We start from the raw sequence: 26,220 nt of genomic DNA, 5'->3' as shown, positions 1-26,220 counted from the left end.
TGTTGGGTTTTCGCTGCGGCTTGTCTGGGGGAGCAATGATTCCCACAGATGGCCGCAAACTTCAAGGAGAAGCAATTTTCACTGAAGAAAAGTGGAGTTCAATGCAACAGGGATACACATTTCTGCTCCCACTATTGACACACTGGGGCTGATATGAAATAGTTGTGTGGTGTGGACCAAATGGTGGTGCTTCGCGACAGTTAAAAGCTTAGCATGATGAGAGCTTAAGTCCATAAAATGACGCTGACGGAAATTGGGGAGGTTTTTAATGGTTTACAAGGCGCCAGAAGACGACTAACAAATCACTGGGTTGAAGTGAGAACAGCACTTATTGCAAACAAGTAAAATAAAAAGGCTTTCTCCATGTGCGCGTGCGCATGGGCACTCACCTGGGGGAGCTTCTTGTCGTCGTCTGACAGACAGTCTATCGCATTGTTGAACACCTCCTCCACAAGCTTCTTCTCATCATCTGGAAAAACAAAATCCATTTCCATCACACGAAAAGGACAAATAGCGGGAGACCTCTTTGCACCGTAGCCATCAGCCAAGACAATGAGGACACATTGAGGAGTGGAATTCAAGCACATCCTCAGTCAACCAGTCTAGCTTTGTAGGTCAGAACCTGATGCCATGACCTCAGACATTTTCATTCAGGTCACTTTGAATTTGCAAGACTTTCAAAGGAATCATTTAAATTACTCAACATTCTCCAAGACTCTGTACAGTGCACACAGATGTCGCTCGATTCTTCAAGTGACATCCACAAAACTGTGTGGAATGCCAAACCTACCGTCGAACATACCGGAGTTAAGAGAAACAATAATGCAAACTAACTTTAGTCTTTCTAACATTTTATTCTCTCTTTTAATGTAAACAAGCCCTCATTCACGGGAATCAAATTAATTCAGTCAGCTGAGTCTCTACCGGTCTTAGCTCCGCCCTTGTACTGAACTGATCAAAGATACAAACTAGTTAGGAATGTCTTTCATGTGGTGAACACGATCTCAACTGACAGACAATCTGTGCTTCTAATTCCAGCATAAGGGCCGACGGGGTCAACCTTCTCCCTCCACTCACAACTCAACGGGCATTTTCATGGGGAAAGCAACGGCCGTCTCTTCAGCGGAGCAATTGCTTGTCAGGCTGTTGGTTATCGGCCCGAAGGCCTGGGCGAAGGTCCTTCCCAAGGTCGCAGTAAAAAAATACAAAGTCGTAACGAGAGAGCAGAGACAGTCCGCGGGCAAGCTGCTGGCTTACATCAGCTCTCTGGCACCGGAGCCAAACTTGCACTCTTTAAAAACGCCCAACATCCACACACAGAGGGATGAATCAACACAGAGCGCACACATCGGCATACACTCAAAGCAAAGTTTCCATCACAAAGACAAACTAATCTTGGGAGTAATTCAACACACACACACACACACACACACACACACACACACACACAACTAACATCTTGGCTCGTATGGCCCAAACAGAAAGAAATAACTCCAAAAGGTCTGACATTTTCCGGCTCAAAAATGCCATCAACAGGGCCCTGTAGTGGTGCATGCCTGGGGTCAAGCCGCCCTAGCGTCACAGTCTTAGCGCTCAACCGACACCACCTCCTGTCAGCCAGCAATCAGACAGCCTCCGCGCAAACCTAGCAGCGGTTATCACCAAAACAGACTGGTGGCACCGTAGTCAAGTTACATCCTATTTGTACAACGTCTGACCTCAGACCATTACATTATAAGCTGCTGTGGAGGCAACGAGACTACTTATTGTAACGATGCGGCGTATGAACAGGATGACAGACAGGAATTTACTGAAGTCCACCACGGACAAAATGTTAACATGTGACTGGTTATCAGAGAGCCAATCCGTGTAGACGTAGCTGGCTGACCAGGGCCTAAGAGCACCATCCACTGTCACGGCTGTCTTACAGGCTGCTTGAGGCCAGGAGGCAGAGGAAGCACTGTATTAAGACGCCTTGCAGGTCCACAAAACCCAGAGCAACTGCACCATAAAAGGAATTAACCAAGAGGGATAGACAGAAAGAGAAAAGGAGGGGGAGAGAAAGACATAACGATAGAAAGATAGAGAAAAATAATTTTAAAGAACCTTTACTGGTACAAACTTGCAATTTGTTCATGCTAAGACAGAGAGAGAAAGACAAAAAGAGTGAGTCCAACCAAGAGAGACACGTGGCTGCACATAATCAGGCAACTACAACCTCTCCCACCACAGAGCTAGAACAGCCTGCCTAAACCTGAGAACAACAGGCAAGCAGCTCTGCTGCTAGAAACCCTGATGCTAATCCCACAACCGTGCAGCTTCTTAACGTGACGCCATTTCAAATACTGCTTGTGTATTGAGTAATGAGATAAACAGGCTTTAGGTTCCAGGGAGGGTAAGCCAGATATGAAACGGTGTTAAAAGTACTTGTATTCCACATCCCATATTATAGCCATCTCCCTGTCCGAAACGAGAGCAGCAGAAAGCACTAGGACAGACACTGTCTAAAAAGATGGAGAAATGTCAGTAAAAGCCTCAGGGAAAATCAAACTCCATATTGCCCAAACAATCATATATTGTACGGCTTAAGTGTGACTGTACTAACAGAAAATGTTACTCAAGATGTTGACGGCAGTGTGTTGCAATAACCCAATGAAAGAGACCAAAAGCATTGTCCAAATATTTGTTTGTTTTGAACTGGAGTGCAGGCTGAAGTGGAACAAATTCCAAAACAGAATCAGCCTGAGGTCGCGATGGAGGGATAGAACCCTCTGTTGCCAAGGGCCCTGGTCCAGCAAGCCAGGAGAAACCTGCTCCATCATCAAGGATCAATGCCCTGTGTTGTCTTTCCTCCCTCAGAGACTGACTAGGCAGTGCAAACCAGGAACCGTGGGGCAGCGAACCCTTCGAAAAACAGATGAGGAAGCACAATGCCCATATTCATATCAGCTTGAGAAAGGATGGTTGACACGTTCTTCTGGCCCAAGTGAAGCGATCATCGGTTGTTCTTGCATGTAACAGGCCTAATCGAATGATGATCAATCAAAAAGTGGGGCCTACTATGCAGGACGGACAGTTAGGCGTAACCAGTGCTGATCCGTAACCCAGCATCAGATATACCCTGCTTAAACTACTGACAAAGGGTCCAGTCCCAAACAGCACCCTAAGTCATCCACAGTGCACTACTTTGAAGTGAGTGTTCTGGTATTGAGGAGTTAGAGAGGCCCTTCCTGCGCTGCCGGCTTCACATCAGTCAGTGTGTGTTGCTATCAGCTGCCAAATAACTACAGGAAACATTGAGCAGCTTTGACAGTTGAGTAGAACAGGGGTAAAAATGCTGAGGTTGACCCCAAAATGCAGAGGCCATGCTGAGGAAACTTCACAAAAAACTGTTGTGCTCACAGCAAATAAGGTTCCTGAGGGCTGCCTTCAGCTTGTAAGCTCTGCAATGCCTCCAAGTGGAAATCCTGGAATACGACACACCAGAGATGTTCACAAGTCACTTTTTGGAAGTTCAAGACAAGTCTCAAGTCTTTTGCCACAAGTCCAAGTCAAGTCTCTCTTGCCATCTGATCTGTCCCTAACACGATTGTTAAATCTTATGAATTCAAAGCATGTCCTGTAGCTACCACCCATACAGTACAGTATCAGTTGTAGGATAACTCTATGGGGTCTACTACAAAGCAATCTGAAGAAAAACTAATTAAGAACTTTCAATTTCCTAACTGTATTTTTCTACATTTTGGTATCTGCACCAAATAATACATGTTTGTCTGTGTTACTAACTGGCTGTAAAGCCCAACCTCATAACCCCAACAACACTTTGCGATGGTTAGCTTGTTACCTGTGACGATATGCTAAATGTAACGTCTTTTTCACATTAGCAAGTGACTGAGGTGCCTGATGAAGTTCCGGCATCATTTATCTTGGTGCCACACACCTTGCATGTAGCTGTTGGCTTACCGCCACTGTTTACGTCATTGAAACCAAAACTAAGGACAAAAGGCACAACTCCGAGAGGACTATCGTCAATGCATATTTTGATATGTGAGTGCGCGCACATAGGCATAGCGCATGCGTTACGTGGCACAGTATGGCAAAGGGCAGGGGACATGTAGCACACCATACGCTTCCCCAACGTATATGCGCCAATAGAAGAAAATAGAAATACATGAATTAATTTAGATTTTAAAATTGCATGAAAACTGGTTGTTGACGAGTCTCAAAGCTCGAGTCTAAAGTATTTTGGGTTTAATCGCAAGTCAACTCGGAAGTCAGCTGTTTGTGCGACTTAAGACTCAAGTCCGAGTCTCAGACTCCCCATTTCTGCTACACTCTGAAATACAATGAGAAAACATGGCTGAATCTAAGCTAATTTCTTTCCACGCTATACATTTTGCCAGGGCGTATGGCATATGCTAGCACAGCAGAGCAGGCCCTAGCCTTTCAGGACCCTAGTTAGTTTTGGTCTGACCAGCTGCCGCCAGAAAGCTAGATTGATGAAATCAAAATGAATTTTATAAAGCCCTTTTCACATCAGTAGTTGTCACAAAGTCCTTTTACAGATACCCAGCCTGAAATCCCAAAGAGCAAACAAGAAGAGTTAATGCACAGTGGCTAGGAGGGTTCAAATTTAGGAAGAAACCGAGAGAGGAACCAGACCGAGGGGAGGCCAGCACTCTTCTGGCCCCCCCGGATGAAGATAACACTACATTAACTACTGGGCCACAACGTTTTTCCACAATCACAAGATGAGCAGGTCAATATGTTCAAGTGGGTTGAGGCCTCAGAACATACGCCCTGCTTGTCTGTCAGTAATAACAACCTTACTAGCACTATTAAAGTGGAGCTTGGAGACCTGGGGGTTTCGTTGGGGTTTGGCCATTACACTGAAAATCCAACCAGAGAGGAGAACCATACCTGTGTTGAAGTCGAGCTTGGACACCTGCAGAGCGTAGGCCTCACACTCCTTTTTACTGAAGCTGAAGATAATGACAGGCTGGAAGTTCCGCTCCATGATCATCTTCACGATCTTAAACACATTCGATGGCCCTGAGGAGAAACGCATTGAAAAAGGGTGCTTCCAGACTTGTGCTCTGCCAAGTCAAACAACGCTGAATCACCTGACTAAAAAAAGCCAAACCAAGGTCAACCGGTCTTAGCCGGTTCATCACACACACCTCGGGTTCCCCCTTTTCGTCCCTTGGGGTCCCACTTGCCCCCTCCGCTGCCTCCAGAGTCACCGGTGTCTCTCAGCACCTGCATAGCCGTGTTGAAGTTGTCCTCCCTGAACTCTCCCTGGAGAAGACCAGCAAAGCAAATGGTCAGGTACCAACCTTAACCCTTCATCTCCACCACTTGGCCCCCGTTTCACATGCCAAACCAAAAACGATATACACAACTCGCTAAGGCACAACACTGAATAACATCAGGAACTTTCTGCATTATAAGTTGTCTGACTTTCTTAGAGGTGCTAATTGTAAGCACAAGAAGCTGCTACTTGCATGTGCCACCTACCACTTACACTTTACCTTTAAAAACAAACATAACACCGCTTAGTCATGCTGCTAGCCAATACTGTAACCTACCTGGTCTGTTACGTCAACAGAGAGGCAACCAACGCTGTTTTTAAATATTTATAAGGATACACCACCAATTAATTATTTGAACATGTATCAATTATTAAAAACATGAGCGAGGGAAGAAAGTACATTAAGTTGCGTGTGTGCGTTTATATGGTTAGCGCAGAACGTAATGTGTTGTCATGGTCAAGTCAGAGACCACCAGTATCCTTACGTTCTCATCCACCACAAGGTGAAGTCCGTCGCCCCCTGCTGGGAAGATGTAATGCTGCAGGGGAGTGGGCCGGTAGTCCGTGTAGACCACGTGACAGGGCTGCCGGGGACAGAAGGAAGTCAACAGCATGAGCAACCAATCGCCAAGACACCCCAAAAGACGTTCAACCGTTGAATTAAATTGGTAACGGTAGCCTAATACAAATGTAAGACGATACGGCACAGGCCACAAACTGTTTGCCCTCCTCCCATCAAACAGGTCTCCCCGTTCTCTCACCAGTGGGCTCAGGAACAGTTTCTTTCCATCTGCTGTAAGCCTGCTGAACTCTGTGACTTCCCATCACTAACTACGCCCACCACTCCACTACCGGACTAGTCTGAGAAGGTTTTTCAGTTCATGTCTCATTGCTGCTATTCCTGGACTTCCTTTCCATATGCTGACATGCACCTTAACCCTGCCGTCACTGCACATTGCACATAGAACTGCCACTTTACTTGCATTTTCAATAGTTACACACACATGTACATATTCTTGTACTTTTTCTGCACTATTTGCCAGGCTGGTTAGACACAAACTGCATTACGTTGTACTGTACTTGTACGGTTCAAAGACAAAGTTTAACCTATTCTAATCCAAAACACTGGTGAAAAAAATGAAGGGAACACTTAAATCACACATCTGGTCTTGATTAAGGGAATATATTAAAGGTCAAAATCTTTGCTGTACATTGTGTTATTTGTTGAGAACAAAAACACGTAACAACGGATTGGAAACCAAAATCACCAACGGATTTTTGAATAGGGCTGTATTCAAACTCACACCAAAAATCTAAGTAAACAATTGAAATCACAGGCTGATCCAAATTTCATCACGGCAAGTCAATGTGACTCAGTAGTGTGTATGGCCCCCATGTGCCTGTATGCACACCTGACTATATCTGGGCATGCTCCTGATGAAAAGACAGATGGTGTCCTGGGGGATCTCCCCCCAGACCTGGATCAGGGCATCACTGAGCTCTTGGACCGTCTGTTGTTCTACTTGGCGGCATTGGATGCACCAACACATAACATCCCAGAGGTTCCCAATTGGATACAGGTCTGGGGAATGTAAGGGCCAATCAATAGCATCAATGCCATCGTCATCCAGGAACTGCCTACATACTCTGGCTACATGAGGCCTGGCATTGTCCGGCACCAGGAGGAACCCAGGGCCCACTGCACCAGCGTAAGGTCTGATGAAGGGTCTGGGGATTTCATCCCAGTACCTACCAGCAGTCAGGGTACCGTTGGCTAGCACATGGAGGTCTGTGCGACCCTCCAAGGATATGCCTCCCCAGACCATCACTGACCCACCGCCAAACCAGTCATGCATAACGTTCACCACGGCGTCTCCAGACTCTCACGTTTGTCACGTGCTCAGTTGTAAACCTGCTCTCTTCGGTGAAGAGAACGGGGCGCCAATGGCAGACATGTTGATTCAGGTGTTCTCTGGTGAATCCCAATCGAGCTGCATCGTGCTGGACTGTGACTGCAGGTCCCACTAGAAAGCCCTCATGCCAACCTCAGAGTCTGCTTCTGATAGTTTGGTCAGAAACATGCACCACCTGCAAAACCATTCCTTTTTCAGGGGTTGTCTTGCTGCTGCCTCTCCAGTGCACCTGTTGTCACTTTCATTTGCACCAAAACAGGTGACATTGACGCACAGTTGCTTATGCTTCCTAACTAGACAGATTGACATCACTGAAGTTTAACTGAGTTGGTGTTACACTATGATGATTAAGTGTTCCCTTCATTTATGAGTAGTGTATGTCTGGGTTCTCCGGCTTTTAAAAGAGAAAGGTCAGTGAAGTGGCCTGGGTAACTATTATAACTGAAGATTCTGAACTGGAATGAGACCGGACCACCCAGGGGAGGCGGCAGACCGGTTATTCAACCGTTCAGGAGGATGAATTGCAAGGCAGCCCTCAGCAGGTCTTGAACCTAGGATCTTTCAGTCAACCCAACACTGCAGAGAATAACCCCACCTGTTTGTGGAGGTGGCAGATCCACTCAGCAAACTGCTTGGCGTTCGGGATGGTGGCGGACAGGAAGACGTAGTGGACGTTGTCGGGAAGCAGGATGATGGTCTCCTCCCACACCACCCCACGCTCCGCGTCCCTCATGTAGTGGATCTCGTCGAAGATTACCCAGGCCACCTCCCTCATGACCTCAGACCCACGGTACAACATGCTCCTCAGGATCTGGAAAGATATTGGTTAATGTCTCGCTGCGTTCATAACATAACATTAAATGACATACTGCCATAACACGACTGGGGGCCATAATGGAAATAATGTGACGGTGGTGATAATGCGACGGGGGCGATAATGTGATGACAACCTCAGTGGTCATGACGAGGCAGGAGGCCGTGGGGTTGATGGTGACGTCGCCAGTCATCAGGCCCACATCCTGGAACTCTTCATACATCTCTCTGTACTTCTGGTTACTCAGGGCCTTGATGGGACTGGTGAAGATCACACGCTGTTTCTCCCTCAGCGCCAGAGCTATGGCGTACCTGGAGGAGGACAGGGCGAAGAAAGGGGAAATGTGTGGGAGGCTAATAGTACACAGTCCTCCACTAGCATTTGAACAGTCATTTTTGCCTCATCTTGCTGACCCGAGAGATAATGCGTCAGACAGCCCATTACAGCCCAGATTAGTTCAGCTAAACTCTGTCGTGCGAAAACTCTGTATTGGTGATTCTGACATACTCTGCACAGACGGTCTTTCCTGCAGAGGTGTGGGCGGACACCAGCACTGACTGGTTGTTGTCGATACACAGAATGGCCTCGCGTTGGAAGGGATCCAGAATGAAGGGGTACTCCTAAGAGATGAAAACAATGTTAGCAAAAACCCAGGCATGGACAAGGCAACTTGAACTGTTAGGATGAGTTCTTGAGTGAGTTTACTTTTTTCAAAAGCCAACAAAATATCAGCCTATTTTGAAGCCCAAATAGCTTTTAAATGACAGTCTAAACCTGGGATTTTTATATACCAGGATATGGTATGACGTTTCAAATGAGTACTTTAATAAAACAAACATTTACATGTATTTGTTAATAGAGGCACCTCATAAACAGACAGGTGCTTCATCCATGTAGTTGTTGTTTATGTTGGCCAATCTGAGTTTGACATTTATCCTAGTCAGATATGCTCCATGTGAGCTGTGAGATCATGAACATCATAAAATGTGGAATAAAATTAGTGTGCTGCATGTAAAGTTAGCCAAATAACCTGAAAGCCGGCTAGCTGTGCTACACTATTATAGAGAGCACTTATAAGTTGACAGATATTGTTACGTACAAGTTCTGTAGCCATGGTGACCTGGCTACTGCCACTGCTCTCTACCTCGGTCAGCGTGCTTATCTGCTGCAAACTGGCCACTGAGTTAACATTATAAAGGAACAACACTGTCTCCCCTTATGACCTTCAGAGTAGAAAACACCCATCACAAACAGGAACATGGACGGCGGACTGAAGTTACTTGACGTGGCAATGGGGAAGGTTGTCCAATACAGACAAGCCATTTAACCGCAAAGTATTCCTATTCAATCAGTGAAAAGATGAATTCCGACCAGTACCTTGGCAGCTTTCCCCACACGAGGCTTCAGTGGCGTGTACTCCTCATTGGCTGGTAGGGCCACCTGTAGGAAAAGGGAAGTTTCAGTAAAGAGAAGCAATTCACAATACTGGGATATAGGCCTACCTAAAGAGTAAAAGAGTCCTCTTTAGAGTCCCATCAGGGCTCTTACCTCGTGATTGCATCCTTCCACTGTCTCAACCGGTTCCACCTTTACTTTAGGCATGCAGTCCGCAAGACTGAAAATGTAGTTTCACATTCATTAGCTTTCAACCTGTTAACTGGCCAAGATTAATTAACACTTGACTTGTGTTTATATATCACAAAACTAATTGTTCCCAAATCAACAAGGGATCTTAAAACGTAATGCAAAGCAATGAAGATGATCTGGCATATTGTTCTGTTTTTGTCACTTGTTTCTAAGTAGTGGGCCAGTTGGAATAACAGTGTGTTGAAATAAGGGCTCATTCCAACCTATGCTGCAGCAGTTAATCTAGAGCATATGTCAGTGCCAATCCAGACCATTTGCATCTACAAAAGCAATATAACCTTACTTGATCTCCTCTGTAGAGACAGTCTCCAGTTTTGCCTTTTTCTCAAACACCACCTCGTCTGTCCCATCGGTATCAGCTTCCCGCTTGGTTGAGGCTGCAGATTCTTTTACTCCTTTGCCATTTTTACTGGTTGCTTTCCTAGTGGGAGTGAGGAATACAGTCACTAAAGGAAGGGCACTTGTCATAAGCAGACGTAGAAGGTTAGGCATTAATCCTCTGCCGTGTCTGTCTGATATCTCCTGTTGTAGCTAGAAATTTGTAATCCCGGCATATTAAGATGGCCAGTACTGTACTTCGCAGTGGCACTGTGTCAGTGCGACTACGACTCGGGTCAGATAATAGTTGGCTAACTAGACCGCATCCTACATCATTATCGTATAATTTTCAACAAACCACACGTGGCGAAAGGTTTATTCTCATTATCGTGTACACACAATATCACTACCATGGGTTTGCATGTCCAGTACAAAACGTAAACACAATCCCATCGTAAACGTGGGCAGTGTGCAGTAACTAGCTATCCATTAGCATTAGCATTTTCCAAGACATGATGTTGCCTGTGACTGAACCCATGTGATAGTTTTGTGTCTACTGTATTAACTGAAAAAAACTTTTTTTTAACCGAGTAAAACCCCATAGCATACATACCCCCTATCGGATATAGCGATTTTCTTTTGACTAGAAATTGTTTGATCTTCCTCAAACACGCTGAACAAATCGTCTCCAAACGCATCCGCCATGATTGCAAAAGGAAAGCACACAAATCCCACAATGCAACAATATTCATAGCGCTATTTCCGGTACGGCAACTGAAAGTGCCAATTCATAACACACGTTTTGGTAGCGTCATGCTGGCAACATTAGAGATTCCGTAGCAACAATAAGATTTCCAGTTTTCGGATTTTGCCTTCAAAATACAAGTCCACGGTAAAACGCGATATTAATAATATTAAATGTATTGATTTTGACACTTTGCTTAGTGTATATTGTAAAAATGTATTGTAGTGAATGTTCAGGAGAGTGAATAGAGTAATTATATGGCCAATGGGATGGGTGGAGTAAAATGCCAGCAACATTTACAAATACACAGTGGCCCTTGATTTCTTTGCATATAATCTATAGAGGTTATGTGGCTAACTTTACACTCTGTAGAATCTCCTGAACATTTCCTACAATACATTCACTGAGGCATATATAATAGTATTTTCTGTATAGGGCAATATGTATTTCAAATCCATTGAGTTACATTGTGGCCAATGGGATGGGTGGAGTAAAATGCCAGCAACATTTGCAAATACACAGTGCTCCTTGATTTCTTTGCGTATAATCACTCCATAGAGTCTCCTGAACATTTCCTACAATACATTCACTGCGGCATATAGAATAGTTTTTTCTGTATAAGTCAATACGTATTTCATATCCATTGAGTTACATTGTGGAAAAAGAGCGTGTGGAAATATTGTGTTGCTAGATGTAGCACACCATTCCCCATAATTAGACAGGTTTGTTTTACTCTACATACTCTCCTTGACATTTCCTACAATACATTCGCTGCGGTGTATAGAATCTTTTTCTGTATAAGTCAATATGTATTTCATATCCATTGAGTTACATTATGGAAAAAGAGGGTGTGGAAATATTGTGTTGCTAGATGTAGCACACCATTCCCCATAATTAGACAGGTTTGACTTACTCTACACACTCTCCTGATCATTTCCTACATTGCTTTCTCTGTGGAATATTCAATAGTTTATGAGCTATGAGGCAATATCTATTCCATATTCAGTCATTGGCATTTTACCCTTGGAACGTGTTTTAATACCCACTTTTTATTGAAATTACTCTTAAATATGATCATATTTGATTTGTTGTCAATGTTTTGAGAGGTTCGTTTGCTTAAACAATGAATAAACTCAAATTATGTCAGTTTTGAAGTAATACATTGGTCTCTTTTATTTAGAACGTTTCTTATTTTCGTGACCCGGAAGTGTTTCTTTAATGTTGCTCACAAGACGCTGATCGTTTTGGTGCGTTTTGTTATTTTGGGATCTAACCACGGCATTATTATGAGAATATAGCTAACACGTTTTGGACTCCTTCGTACATAGTCAATCGTCTATACTTCCGCTATACTAGCTGGTCTAGTACAGCTGTGTAATAACGTCTACTAACACGGGTGAGTGCTGCTGTCTTGTCCATCTAGGGTCCGTATGGTGTGAGTGGTAGCACGCTAGTCAACTGTAGCTTGTTAGCTAGCTTTCATAGGGTAGCCAGAGTCCATTCATTTTTTAAACGTATGAATTTAGCAGTTTGTAGATGTTTTGCCTCCTCATGAATCCTTAGAGTCACTTTTTACAGTCTGTCAATGGGTGGAAAGAAGAAGAAATCCACCACCCCTTCAGTCCCACCGGCAGCAGGAGGCAACAACAATGTTCCTGCAGCTGGAACCGGCGTGGCAGACCCTGCAACCGCTGGAAAGAAGCAGAAGCCAACTCCTGCAAAGGCTGCTGTGAAAGAAAACAAACCAAAAGGTTTGGCACTTTTATCAAGTAATGTAACCCGGGGCTGTTGAAATTATCTGCGTGGCAGATAAACCGGTTACTAGTAAACTGTGGGTGAATAATAAATGTTTGCTTGCTACTTCACTAGCTACATCGGTCAGCGTTGGATGCTTTAAAAAGAGGTTATAATCAAACCATCTTTGTGAGTCTAAACGTTCCTTGACTATTTGACAGGTCCAAAGACCTACAGCCTCACAAACACAGCACAGGTGGACGTAGGAGGAGTCACTGACAAGTCGATCCTCAAAGTAAGGGCACAGATTATTTATCAGACTAGCCTACATCAATATGGGCCTGATCTTTATCACCATATTATTACGAAATACATGTTTTTATAAGCATTTACAAATCTAGTTTTCCTCTTTTTAAGGTTGTCATTCAAACAGACCTGGAGAAAAAAATCATCAAACTGATCAATGATTTCAGGCAAGAGAATGGAGATAAAGGTCCAATATCAGGAAGACTCACTAATAAGAAACTGCTGGTAATAGTGAAGTCCCAATTCTCATGTGTGTCTTATTTTTGTTGTTCTATTTTCATGCCATATGCTTTGTGGTACACATCCACAATATAGCCATGCTTTGTGGTTACACATCTTTGTTTTACAGGATCTCTACACAGCTCTGCAGAAGTTCAAGTTTAAGACTGAACACATTGAGGAAGCCATGAAAAGCAGTATTCTGTACGGAGGAGATCTACACTCTGCCCTCGACTGGCTTTGTCTGAACCTGAGAGATGGTCAAGTTCATTTGATATGCATCGTTGCCATCAGTGTACATCATACGTTGCCATCAGTGTACATCATATAACAATCGTATGGTGGCAACAACATTTTTCATTCACCTCTTTAAAACTGACTTGCTTCTCTCCGTTGCCCTCTCTTCTTTGGTTTCTTTCCTTCTCTCTCCCTCTACTTCCCATTCATTTCTCTCCTCCAGAGGAACTGCCAGCTGGTTTCAGTCAAAAGATGCAGGAAGAGAAGCATAAGACCAAAACCAAGTTCCAGCCTCCACCCCAAGCACCCAAACCTGAGCCTCCTAAAGAGCCAGAGAAAGAACTAGCGAAGGTGGAGAAAACATAGACTTTGCCTTTCTTATTGCATTGCACAGAATAAACATTTCAGTCACATATTACACAGTGGCAATGAGACATCAGGAGGAACATACCGTTATCCAAAACTAGGCTTTGTAAATCACAGATAACAAGAAATACCTTTTGTGGATGAAGCTTTAACTGTGCTCACTGGATTTGTGTGAGAGGTGAAACAGTGCTTGGGTTTGGCCTTGAAACAATTGGTTCAAATGACATCCAGTGGTCTAGGGGATTCTTTGGTCCAGTCCTACAGACCAGTGTACATGTATTGCTGTTTTCTCAGCGAAAACTTTTTCTGTCAATAAAGCTTAAATGACTGAACAAAATACACTTACAGAAACCTCAACATGTAGGGAGGAATATCACACTTGCGTCTCAGTATCAGAAGTGTACATCCCATACCATAATAATTGGGAGCCGAATGTACGTTGTAGCTGTTTCGGCTAATCCTAAATGATGCAGAGACTTCCAAGTGAGCTGGGACAGTCAGGTGATTTTGGAGGTTGGTCTATGCTAGACTTCAACTCGCTGAGCCATGGAATCTCTGTGAGTTAATCCACTCATGGCCATGTTGACAGGCTCCTGTGAAAGATGAAGGTGCCAGCATGAAGGAGTGGATTCTTCGATATGCAGAGCAGTCCAGCGAGGAGAGCAGCGAGGAGGCGGATGAGCAGAGTGGGAAGAGTGTGCGAAACCCAGAACTGGACGAGAAGTTTGACCCGGTAGGTCAATTCACACTAAGAGTTCCATATTTTTACAATAGCCTGGGTTCTGCCAAATCTATATTAAGCTGTGAAAACAGCACAGACAGACTAGAACCCAGGCACATGTTTGTCTCTGGAGGTTCCATAACCAGTGTGGTTTGATGTGTTGTTTTACACTGGTTTACTGTGGACGTGTCATTGACCTGTTCTGTTCTCATATAGAACGACAGGTACCTGGTGCTCACTGCACAGCTGTATGATGCCAAGGAGATGGCAGCAACAGCCAAGACCAAGAAAGACAAAGCTGGACAGAGGATTGCACAGGACCGAATCAGAATCATACAGCAAGGTCTGTCTAAGGACTTAAATTAGTCATGCATATGTGTAACAACGGAAGTTCAGTCATATCCAATGAACCCGTGCGTTATGATGCAGACACACAGCACTATGTGTACCCTTCGCGGATGCATCGCGTTTGGGGTGTTGCAAGCTTTGGATTTTTCCAACTCATGCGCCAAAACGTGAGCGTTATTCAAACCGTAATGTCAATTTATAAATATGCATCTAATCTGCTCAAAAAGCATTGTCAGAACGGAATTAAGTGAATATGTTTGTAAATGTATTAAATATTATTTGTAAAAAGTATGGCCTACATAATTATAATGACTAAAACGAACAAAAAGCTGCCAAATACACTGTCCCCATCCACAAACTACCTATGCAGCTTGTAGATACAAACTATGTTCATATGTACCTAGTTATCTCAAGTGGCAGACATACAAGTTGACAAACATGCAGTTGCTAATTTAACAAATCGTTCAGAATATTTATGTAGCCAACAAGTTAAAGTTACTAAGCTGGTAGCCGAATATCGGATGAAGTCTTCCTCCATGCATTATTTGTAGCATTTATGCCTCTATAAATGTCGTCTGACAAATCGAAAAGAGCAGGATAACTGGCGACCGCACATATCAGCCTCTATTCATATATGCGTAGTAAATCAAAAAAAGAATGCTTAGCGATATGGAAAGGGCTAGCAACAAAACAATGCTTTCAGAACAAAGTTGGCGGATCTGGTCTGACCAAGGCGTAAGGGTCCTCATTTTCAAAAGGGTCAGCAACCAAATCATAAATGTACACGGGCTACTGATTAGAGCCTTGAGCCAGTACCCAAAAGGGGTTCAAATACCGAACTGGTGAGGGGACAAATCAGTCTTTGTGTCCGAATTGATCTTGTAAATCGTTGTGAATAACAGTGTCTGCTAAATTAATTGAAATATAAATGTAAATCTATTAATTGCACTAGTCAGAATATTAATATATTCCGTTAGGTCATTGCTATAGGGAGCTCAAACAACATCATTAGCCTCAACATGGTGGATAAGTTCCATACAGTGTTGATGAACATAGCTGTTCTTCAAACTCGCACTTTCCATAATATGACCGCATATCTTTGAATATTTGTTGAGCAAGCATATAGTTTAAATTGCCAGACCCTGATGAGGGGGTTATTTTTGTTCACCTTGCAGAAATGAAGCCGCTGGAATCCCATCCTATGTTCAACAAAGCGATTATAGTAGTAGACACACCCAAAGAGGAGAAGAAACCACCCCCACCTACCGGCACCACTGAGGAGAAGGAGGAACTGGCGTTCGGCTTGTTTGAACAGGCAGAAAAGGAAAAGCCCCCTCCTGCAGAAAAGAGTATGGATCATTAACCCCACATCTTTCTGCCAAATAATGATACAGTTGCATACTAACTTGTGTGTTAAAACGCCAAATATACATTATAACTGGGTTATGGACTGTGCTAGTGCAGTTTCGGGATACACAAATAGCCACACACTCCATTGTGCCTTCTTACACTTCTGTTGTTGTCGCCTATGTTGATTTATCTGGTCTGTATTGTATTTATCTACCAGTGTTCTGTCAGGCACTTCTGATACCATAGCTGTAAAAATGACACAATACCATTGTGGTTGTACCACCTAGCTGTCTTTAGATTTATGCACAGACTCTAAGTCGCTCTGGGGAAGTGTCTGCTAAATCACTTAAAAAGACAGATGTTTTTCCGTCTTCCTTGTCAGCATCGAAAAAGAATGAGCCCAAAGACATCCGTAATTTTGACTACACGGCTCGCAGTTGGACCGGCAAGTCTCCTAAACAGTTTCTGATTGACTGGGTCAGGAAGAATCTACCGAAAAGCCCCGCCCCCTCCTTCCAGAAGGTTCCCGCGGGGAGATACTGGAAATGCAAGTGAGTGACGGGATCTCCCGAATGTTCATTAAATAGCCAACGGTCTTGGAGTCAATTCCATCTCAATTCCTCACTCAGTTGGTATGGCATGGTGATTACACCGCCAAGCTTGTGGGTTTGGTTTCCTCTGGGGTCCACTGTAACTTTGTTTTAAGTGTCTACATCTGAATGATGTAAATATTTAAATATATTGACAGAATTCTGTATACTCCGCTTATAAATTCAGTTGAGTTGGAATTTCAGTTCACTGACATTTGCTGAATTTAAATGCAATTGACCTCAAAATATGTAATCGGAGAAGCCGCAGGACCAAATTCACCGACCTGTTGCAGGGTGTTGGGATGATAGACTGAAAGGCGGCGTCGTCTCCCCTCCAGGGTTCGCGTTCAGAGGCCGGATGACGTGTTGGAAGTGTGTCCCACTATCCTGACGGAGGACGGCATGCAGGCTCAGCACCTGGGGGCCACTCTGGCCCTCTACAACCTGTGTAAAGGACAGGTACGTTTGTCAGCCCTGTACAGAACTGAGCCTCCAAGTCCAGGCTAGTGATTTGTCTTCTCTCCCTTCTTCCGCTCCCCGCCCCCGTAATAGTCAGTACACATGTTGATCCCGCCCACGTACCGGGAGGTGTGGCTGGAGTGGCGGGACAGCGAGCAGGCCGAGGTGGAGGAGCTCCGCACGGCCTTCAACAAACCCAGAGACCAGTTCATAGCCCGGCTGCTGAGCCGGCTGAAGGAGCCCCAGAAGGAGTGCCCGCCCCCCCGCCCGGGGAGGCAGGAGCCCGGGGACGAGCCCGAAGACGACTGGGAGAGCCTGGCAAACCTGGCGGAAGAGGTGGACCCGGGGAAAACGCTGACCCCCAGGGAGGGAGGCGGGGGGGCGGCGGAGGCAGCAGCCCGCACCCTTCTTCTTCAGCTCCGCGGCTCCTCGCTGTCCCTGCGTTTACAGGTGGACATCCTTAACAAGATCTCGTCTTTAAATGCCTTGGCCGTCTTAATACTGCAGGGCTGCTCTTTATTTAACTTGACTTATCTCCTCCGATTTTAACCCCGCCCCCAAGGCGGAGAGAAAGCAGCTCCCGGTTTTCCAGCACCGCTCACGGGTCATGGAGGCTCTGCGGCGCCACCGTGTGGTGGTAGTGGCGGGGGAGACGGGGAGCGGGAAGAGCACCCAGATCCCCCAGTTCATCCTGGAGGAGCTGCTGGCTGGGGGAGCGGTGGCCCAGCCCTGCAACATAGTGGTCACCCAGCCGCGCCGGATCTCCGCCATGAGCCTGGCCAGCAGGGTGACCCAAGAGCTGGGCAGCGACGACGGACCCGGGGCCAAGGTCAGTGGTCCGGTGGTGTGGGGTCAGCCAGAGGTTGACCAGAATAGGTAGGCAGGCGAGAGAGAGAGGATTGGGCGATAAGGCTGGGCTAAGTGGTGTGGTGGGCGATAAGGCTGGGCTAAGTGGTGTGGTGGGCGATAAGGCTGGGCTTAGTGGTGTGGTGGGCGATAAGGCTGGGCTAAGTGGTGTGGTGGGCGATAAGGCTGGGCTAAGTGGTGTGGTGGGCGATAAGGCTGGGCTAAGTGGTGTGGTGGGCGATAAGGCTGGGCTAAGTGGTGTGGTGGGCTGGGCTAAGTGGTGTGGGGTCTACAGTTGGCAGGGTGTCAAGGGTCTGAAGTGTAATGCAACATTCGATCGAGATATTTTCTGATATTTATGTTGACCATGTCCATGATGTTTCAGTCATCGCTGTGCGGGTACCAGATCCGTATGGAGAACAAGTCGAGCGACTCGACCCGTCTGCTGTACTGCACCACCGGAGTTCTCCTGAGGAAGCTTCAGCAGGACCGCATGCTCAGCTCTCTGACCCACATCATTGTGGACGAGGTAGTCACCTCTTACCCTCCACCCAGTGTGGTTAGCCAGACTCATGCCTTACATTTCAGGTGACCGCTTCGTAGCCAAATTGGGCAGAATAACCTCACATGCCAACTGACCACTCATTATGGGACCAGGATCAGGAATTCAGTCCTTCACTTATCCTTTCTAGGTCCACGAACGTAGTGTTCAGTCCGATTTCCTCCTGACCATCCTGAAGGACGTTGTCCAGAAGAGGTCTGACCTGCACCTGGTCATGATGAGCGCCACAGTGGACTGTGATAAGTTTTCTGCCTACTTCAACCGCTGTCCCATAGTCACCATCCCAGGAAGGACTTTCCCCGTTGAGGTTAGACGCCTTTTCATTTCCTAGTCCTTCCTGAGTGTTGATCTGTCTGTTTGTATGCCCCTGCCTGTAATCATTTATTGATTATGTTTTGTCCTGATATGAAATGTTATGTTAATGTATTGCAAAACATTGTCACAGTCTGTCACATTGTGTTACATCATTCACCAAGGGGCTGATGTACTTTGTCTGTAGAATTAGAACAAAAGTATCGGCCGTTCCCTTTCAAATTACAAATGCCATATTGGTTGAACTGGCGGCCTTTCTCAGTGTCCCTATAGCAGTCTAGCCAGAAGCCTCACTGGTCTTCAATGCTTCTGAGTTTCCTGTCCTTTTTCAGGTGTTCCACCTAGAGGACATAGTGGAGGAGACGGGCTATGTTCTGGAGAAGGACTCTGAGTACAGTCAGAAGATCCTGGAGGAAGAAGAGGAAGTCAACATCAGCTTCACTCAGAAAGGAGGCAAGAGCCTGCAGCACCAGGTCAGAGGTCAAAAGTCTGGACTTGAAGGGCCTTCTATTGGTCAGATTGGAAAGAATCTGATAGATGACAGGTCTCTGGAAAAAATGAAATGCAGTATTATTTCCTATACTATGTTAAATAATTGATGTGTGCTATCCTATTCTACACTGATAAAAATACTTCTGATAAAATGTATGCAGCACAGCAATCTAGAACGTGCACCAACAGTTTAATTTGGATCTAGTCTTTTAACCAGTCACAGCTGGAGTTTTCTCATGAGCTCTGTCTCTGAATTGGGCTACCTGTGTTAATGCAGCCTGTGTGGTGGTGTTGTTCATTAGGATTTCATAGTGAAAGACTCAGGCGCTGGCTGGGACCTGGGTCCTGACCTGGACCACTTCAGCAGTCGGACCCGCCATGCGCTTCAGTACATGAACCCAAACAAGATCAACATGGAACTGGTCCTGGACCTGCTCAACTACTTGGGTGAATAAAAAGTCTACCAGAGAGAGTAACAGGGTTTTCAGCCCAATCTGAGAAAGCAAAGAGATGTAGTTACTTATGAATTTGTTGTATGTGTATATTAATTAATTAATATGGTTGTTGTTTGTTTAATGTTTTTTTGAAATAGGAGGATTGGAGCAACTATGGCTAGTTATTGACTTTCTTTGATTGATTGATTATTGTTGCGCTAACTTTGAGGTTATGTATGCTTCCCACAGATAAGTCTCCTCAATTTGCAGAGGTGGACGGAGCAGTTCTTGTGTTCCTCCCTGGTTTGGCACACATTCAACAACTTTATGATCTGCTCTCCACCGACAAGAGGTTTTGCAGCAAAGACAGGTGAGTTTATATTCTTCCCTGACAGTGTCCTCCCGAATGTGTCGTAACATTTTCTTATAGAGTAATGCCTCTTATTCGTTCCCTAAATCAGGTGAACACAGTGGTAAAATGTGTTGTTATGAAGCTTATGAATTCATAGAGGTCCTAAGTTAGCAGAGCATGTTGTTACAATGCCAGGACAGGAAGTTTGATAACTCCTGAAACCACCCATCTGTTAAATTGAATGTAAATTCGGTTCTGGATGAATAGGTTGGTTTATGACCCCCTACACAGGTACAAACTGGTAGCACTTCACTCGACACTGTCATCTAAGGACCAGTCTGCTGCGTTTACACTGCCCCCTGCTGGAGTTAGGAAGGTACTAGTTATTTATATACTGCACCAATGAGCTGAGATTCTGCTGTGAATGAAATACTGGACAACAAATCGCCTATATTACCCAATGTTTACATTTCAGATTGTGCTGTCCACAAACATAGCGGAGACTGGAGTCACCATTCCTGACGTTGTGTTTGTCATCGACACTGGAAAGACGAAAGAGAACAAGTATCACGAGAGCAGCCAGATGAGTTCCCTGGTGGAGACGTTCGTCAGCAAGGCCAGCGCCCTCCAGAGGCAAGGCCGGGCGGGACGGGTACGGAGCGGCTTCTGCTTCCGCCTCTACCCCAAATTCCGGTCAGTCTCTCACTCCCCCGGCAACCGCAAGAACCAAACCCCTCCCAGCCTTCTGACGTCCCTGTAAATGTTCCTGCCAACAGGTTTCAAGCCTTCGCGGATTACTCCGTACCGGAGATACTGAGGGTCCCACTGGAGGAGCTGTGCCTTCATATCATGGTGCAGTATCCATTGGTTACACTTGGGTACACAATAATGGCACCTTAGCGCAGAACCAGCCCGAACCGCCTCTCTTCCGTGTCGCTCCGCAGAAGTGCGAGTATGGCTCTCCCGAAGATTTCCTGTGCCGAGCCCTGGACGCGCCCCAGCCCCAGTCGGTGAGTAATGCCGTGAGCCTCCTCCGAAAGATCGGGGCATGCACACCAGAAGGCCACGCCCTCACCCCGCTGGGCCAGCACCTCGCCACCCTGCCCGTCAACGTCAAGATCGGAAAGATGCTCATCTTCGGCACCATCTTGGGCTGCCTGGACCCAGTTGTGAGTTCCGGTGTCCTGTATTACACCGTGTCATTTTCTTTAGAGGTGTTCTGTCACTCTATCTGCACCAGGATGTCTACGAGAACATAGAACAGCACAGTGTACCTCTCGTACCGTGGAGGGGTGGGGAACCGCTCACTCTCAACATGGGAAAAGAAGGGCACTCATTAAATAGGTCTCCAGTCATACGTCCATTCTGAATGTACTTGAATATTCTAGGCCACTATAGCCGCGGCAATCTCGGAGAAGTCCCCCTTCGCCACCCCTATGAACCAGAAGGAGCAGGCCAACTTGGCCAAGGCAGCCCTGGCTGTAGCCAACTCTGACCACCTGACCATCTACAACGCTTACCTGGGGTAGGTAGCTGTCTCATTGACAGAATGACTGACCCAAACCAGAGCTGGCCAGATAAATGCTGGTCCGTGTTCCTCGTTCTCCCGTTGTGTGCCTAATGAGCAGGACCTTTTTCTCTGTAAAGTTGCAGAGATCCAACCAATTTGTTTGTTCTGCAATGGTTCAGTGGCTTTTCTTGGTTCTTGTTCCTGAACTGTATTGTCCTGCCGACAGGTGGAAGAATGTACGCAGTGACGGATATAGAGCGGAAATGGCCTACTGCAGGAAATACTTCCTGAATCGCACTGCCCTTATTACCATAGAGGTACGTTACCCTGAATATACTTCAAAGCCCTTTTTACATTAGTGGTTGTTACAAAGTGCTGTACAGATACTAGGCCTAAAACCGGAAGTCTTTAAGGAAACATTGTTCATCAAGATATTCAAATGTTCAGATGACCAGCAGGTGAAAAAGTGCCGATAGGGTGGCAGCAGGAGTTGTCAGGCAGAATCTAGATCAGCAAAATGAACAGGAACATCTAGGAGTCATAATGCCAGTTAGTCTTGAGGCATGTTCCTAGGGCTCAGGTTCTCCTAAGATCTAACTGGACACCCAAAGATGTAGAAAGACCACACTTAAGATTTAACAGGATACCAGATACAGACTGACCCTAGACATCACGTTAACAACTGCAATGGAAGACGTCTCAGTTTGAAATATGCACTGAACGATAGTACAGTTGAACATAGAAGTTTGATTCATCTGGTAGGTCTTGTTTTGGGTCCCGGGTTCTCCAGCCTTGAATCATTCTCCTGATATCAAACCTTAATCTCCCCCTCCGTCAGGACATAAAACAGGAACTAATGAGGATGATGGACCAGGCTGGATTCACTGGTTCCTCCAGATCCGGTCGCGGACCACCTTCCCGGAACTGGTCTGATCCCAGGGGGCCCCAGGCTCCCCTCTCCCCCCTGGGTAAGCCCCAGATCTGTGTTCTGAATGCCGCGCTAACGGCGGGCCTGTACGACAGCGTGGGCCGGATCCTTTACACGCCCTCCGTGGACGTGTTGGACCGGGTGGCCTGTTCCGTGGAAACGGCCCAGGGGAAGGCCCAGGTCCACCCTTCCTCAGTCAACCGCTGCCTGCAGACACACGGCTGGATGCTCTTCCAGGAGAAGGTGGGTACCGCTACTGCTTCTTTACAAGTTATCAACATTTCCATACATGAATATCCATGAACCCATTGGGTTTTCAGGCTGAATTGTGTAGTTTTAGAAGTGCAGTTCTTATTTTTGCACCGTGTTAAACATTTTCAGGTTGCCTTCACAATGGCCTTTGCCTAGATAGGAAGCAAGTTAATTTATATAGCACAATTCATAAATAGAAGCTATTCAATGTGCTTTAAAATGAAAAGAAAAATATAAAAATGCAATAGAATAAAAAACAGTCAGATTGTTACAATTCTCTAGCCATCCTCCAGTGGGACACTCCACCCCGAAATCTCTTTAGTTTAATCCCTCAGTCATAGGCGCATGAATGTTTTTGACCTGGATTTAAAAATATATACATTTGGGGCATGTCTAAGATCTTCTGGTAGTTTATTCTGGTTTTGAGCAGCATAGCTGCTAAACACAGCTTCACCATTTTTAGTTTGGACTCTGGGCTCTACTAGCTGACCTGAGTTCATGGATCTAAGAGCCCTGCTCGGTTTGTAATCCTCAAACATATCAGATATGTATTTGGGGGCCTAAACCATTGAGTATAGACTAAAAGCAGCACTTTAAAATCTATTCTGTAACTGACTGGGAGGCAGTGCAAAGATTTAAGAACTGTGGTGTGCTCTGTTCTCTTGGTCCTGGTTAACATTCTAGCAGCAGCATTCTGAATGAGCTGCAGCTGTTTGTCCTTTTGGGGAGTCCAGTTAAGAGGCCATTACAGCAGTCAACCCTACTAGAGAAAAAAACATGATGAGATTCTCTTGGGACACCAAGCCCTTGATTCTGGCTGTATTTTTAAGATGATAGAATGCTGTTTTGGTGACCTCCTTAATGTGACTGTTGAACGTAAGGTCTATCAGAACACCAAGATTACGCACTTGGCCCCTGGTTTTTAGGGCCTGTGAATCCAGCTCTTTACTAATGCTAGTTCTCTTATTTTTGTTGCCAAACACAATAATCTCTGTTTTATCTTGGTTAAATTGTAGAAATCTTTTGTTCATCCAGGTATTTATGTGCTATATACAGTGACACAGAGAGTCTATTGAGCTGTTGTCATACGGTTCGAGCGCCATATATATTTGAGTATCATCGGCATAGCTGTGGTAGTTAATGTAGTTTTTTGAAGAACTTGGCCCAGTTAAACATAAGCAGTCTAAGAAATGATCCCTGGGGAACTCTGTATGTCATAGCCATCCTACTCCAAGAGATGTGACTTGAGCTTTTGGGCGTCCTTCAGGTGAAATACTCTAAAATCTACCTGCGGGACACAACCCTGATCTCTCCGTTCCCCATGTTGCTGTTTGGAGGGGACATCGACGTTCAGCACCGCGAACGACTCATCTCTTTAGATGGTTGGATACACTTCCAGGTCAGAGTTCATCTCTGAGTCAGCTGTCTTCAATGTATATTATTGTGTGTGTGTGTGTGTGTGTGTGTGTGTGTGTGTGTGTGTGTGTGTGTGTGTGTGTGTGAGATCATTGAGTCACATTTAATACAAAAAGAAAAGAAAGATTCTGATTTACCACATCCACCTGGAAACAATAAGTTCCTGTCCTCTAATTGCTTTCCTCTTCTCTAGGCCCCAGTGAGGATTGGAGTGATCTTCAAGCACCTGAGGAAACTTATTGATTCAGTTCTAGAGAAAAAGCTGAAGAACCCTAGGATGAATCTAGAAGGTAATATTCTTCTTTTCACATCTTCTCATTTTCCCAATAGTTTTGTAATTATATTTCTCTGAAATAACATTTTTTTTTTTTTACTGTAGATGAGAAGACCATACAGTTGATAATAGAACTGATCAAAATGGAGAATGTCTTCTGAGCACTGTAAACTTGATCTCTGAATCATAATTGGTTGTCCTTTGAATAGACAGGACATATTCCATATGTCATTGTAAAACACCATGTAAATCATGAGACAAAGAAACATTTCTTATACATTGTTAACAAAAACAGTTGCCAAATTTAAAATAAAGCTATCATTTGTGTTGATGGCTATTTCATGTTGAATATCCGTTTTAGGAAAATAAACATTTTCAATTGTATTTTTTAATGTATTAATACTTCTAAATGTAACAAAAGAAAATGTGTTGATTGTTTTAATGTCTTGGTTTGGACAGAACCCAAACCTCCAGTGGCCCTGGTTGGGAATCATAAGTAAACATTCTTGAAATAATACTGCAGTTATTTCACTGGCGCTGCCCTGAACCATGATTAAAAAATAGACTCCAAACAATAACAACATAACAGTTATGCATACTGCTTGGACCAATCTGTCGTCTTCCATGACACAAACAGTATTGCTTTATTGACTGTCAAGATGTCTGCACCCCAAGCTAGCTAAATGGTGTAATTTACATGGCCTGGCATTTAGAAATAACAGGCAAAGGATCAGACTATTTACACTAGGAGGGTAAACACATCTCTTCTGTATTCTCTACTTTTAACACCAAGCCTGTGTGTTTTAGCACTGTGTTATCACGTATATCTCCTGAAAAGATAAGGAAGTAATACACATGACTCAGTGCCACATTATTTCACATTATATTTGTAACTATAAAAACTCCTGAGTATTTTGTACAATACATTCAATGCGACACTGAATAGTTTTTCCACAAAAAGTATCCTTTGTACATTAAAGTGGGGGCGGGTGGAAAATATAGGTTGTTTGGAATATTTAACAATCCTTCTCCAAAACTAATGAGCACAAGCAAATTAACAATAATGACATCAAAATAGGATGTTTTTAACAGATATTTTCTCTAACTTAAGCTCAAACCATTTCTCAGTGTACCTCACCTTATAATATTCTTTAACTTATGTAAAATATTATTAAAATAGTAGTTTCAAAAGTCTTAGTTGCATTATGTTTTTCTGACCTCACTCGCTAGCTTGATACCATGAACATCAGATTTGGGGTACCGCAATCAGCTTGGGGAAAAAAAATCGTATTTAATTAAAATACTGTGTTTCTCTGTGGTGGCGCAACACATTTTAGCAGCGGCGGGCTGCCGCTGTTATTACAGTAAGAACACTGAGAACCATTTTAAACTATCTTCTATCAGATAATCTGATGAAAACAGCCTGTTAGATAGCACAGTTTAAAAAAGGTGCACTCTGACCACTTGACTGCATGCCTGACAAAATCAACCTTATGAAAACTGGCCTTAGTGACTGGTTCCTTGTGACATTTCTTCAAGTTTTAATAACAATGAAACCATTGTTTGGGTTTTTGCTGCTTGTGATTTCCAGTTTCTGTAGATTTTGAGTTATGACAATTTTCCAAGGCTCTAACCCACTTCTTTAATTGTATGGCAGAATCTTTCTTCAACCACAAAGGCCAGAATATGAACATTACTTTTTTGTAGATATGTCAATACTACATTTAATGATAATTTAATGGTTTAAATGTTATCTTTTATGGA

The 26,220-nt window shown here is 44.6% G+C and overlaps 2 protein-coding genes across 2 annotated transcripts in view; one reads left to right on the top strand and one right to left on the bottom strand.

The window, feature by feature from the left end:
- Positions 1-10,767, bottom strand: part of mtrex (Mtr4 exosome RNA helicase) — a 34,143-nt gene extending 23,376 nt beyond the window's left edge. Inside the window, exons 1-11 of the mRNA XM_010898283.4 lie at positions 10,617-10,767; positions 9,969-10,106; positions 9,587-9,653; positions 9,416-9,478; positions 8,546-8,658; positions 8,175-8,349; positions 7,820-8,035; positions 5,797-5,895; positions 5,181-5,298; positions 4,921-5,052; positions 390-469 (exon numbers count right to left, since the gene is read on the bottom strand). Of these exons, the coding sequence (XP_010896585.1) occupies positions 390-469; positions 4,921-5,052; positions 5,181-5,298; positions 5,797-5,895; positions 7,820-8,035; positions 8,175-8,349; positions 8,546-8,658; positions 9,416-9,478; positions 9,587-9,653; positions 9,969-10,106; positions 10,617-10,708 (1,293 nt within the window). The 5' untranslated portion in view covers positions 10,709-10,767. The remainder of the gene's footprint in view (positions 1-389; positions 470-4,920; positions 5,053-5,180; positions 5,299-5,796; positions 5,896-7,819; positions 8,036-8,174; positions 8,350-8,545; positions 8,659-9,415; positions 9,479-9,586; positions 9,654-9,968; positions 10,107-10,616) is intronic.
- Positions 10,768-11,949: 1,182 nt separating this feature from the next.
- Positions 11,950-24,840, top strand: dhx29 (DEAH (Asp-Glu-Ala-His) box polypeptide 29). The gene is made up of 28 exons (XM_010898286.4): positions 11,950-12,144; positions 12,327-12,499; positions 12,704-12,777; positions 12,900-13,013; positions 13,138-13,267; positions 13,468-13,595; positions 14,200-14,343; positions 14,548-14,674; positions 15,855-16,028; positions 16,412-16,580; positions 16,958-17,078; positions 17,172-17,528; positions 17,641-17,907; positions 18,310-18,453; positions 18,617-18,793; positions 19,131-19,271; positions 19,593-19,737; positions 19,974-20,094; positions 20,368-20,452; positions 20,552-20,769; positions 20,853-20,928; positions 21,021-21,245; positions 21,465-21,601; positions 21,813-21,903; positions 22,425-22,757; positions 24,034-24,165; positions 24,376-24,472; positions 24,562-24,840. Exons 2-28 carry the CDS (start codon positions 12,334-12,336, stop codon positions 24,615-24,617), a joined length of 4,149 nt encoding a protein of 1,382 aa, XP_010896588.2. The 5' UTR covers positions 11,950-12,144; positions 12,327-12,333; the 3' UTR covers positions 24,618-24,840.
- The last annotated feature ends 1,380 nt before the right edge of the window (positions 24,841-26,220 follow it).

This window comes from Esox lucius, chromosome 14 (assembly GCF_011004845.1).
Source record: "Esox lucius isolate fEsoLuc1 chromosome 14, fEsoLuc1.pri, whole genome shotgun sequence".
NCBI classification, from domain to species: domain Eukaryota; kingdom Metazoa; phylum Chordata; class Actinopteri; order Esociformes; family Esocidae; genus Esox; species Esox lucius.
The sequence above is the reverse complement of the archived record's forward strand: the minus strand, read 5'-3'. Positions and strand labels throughout refer to the sequence as shown.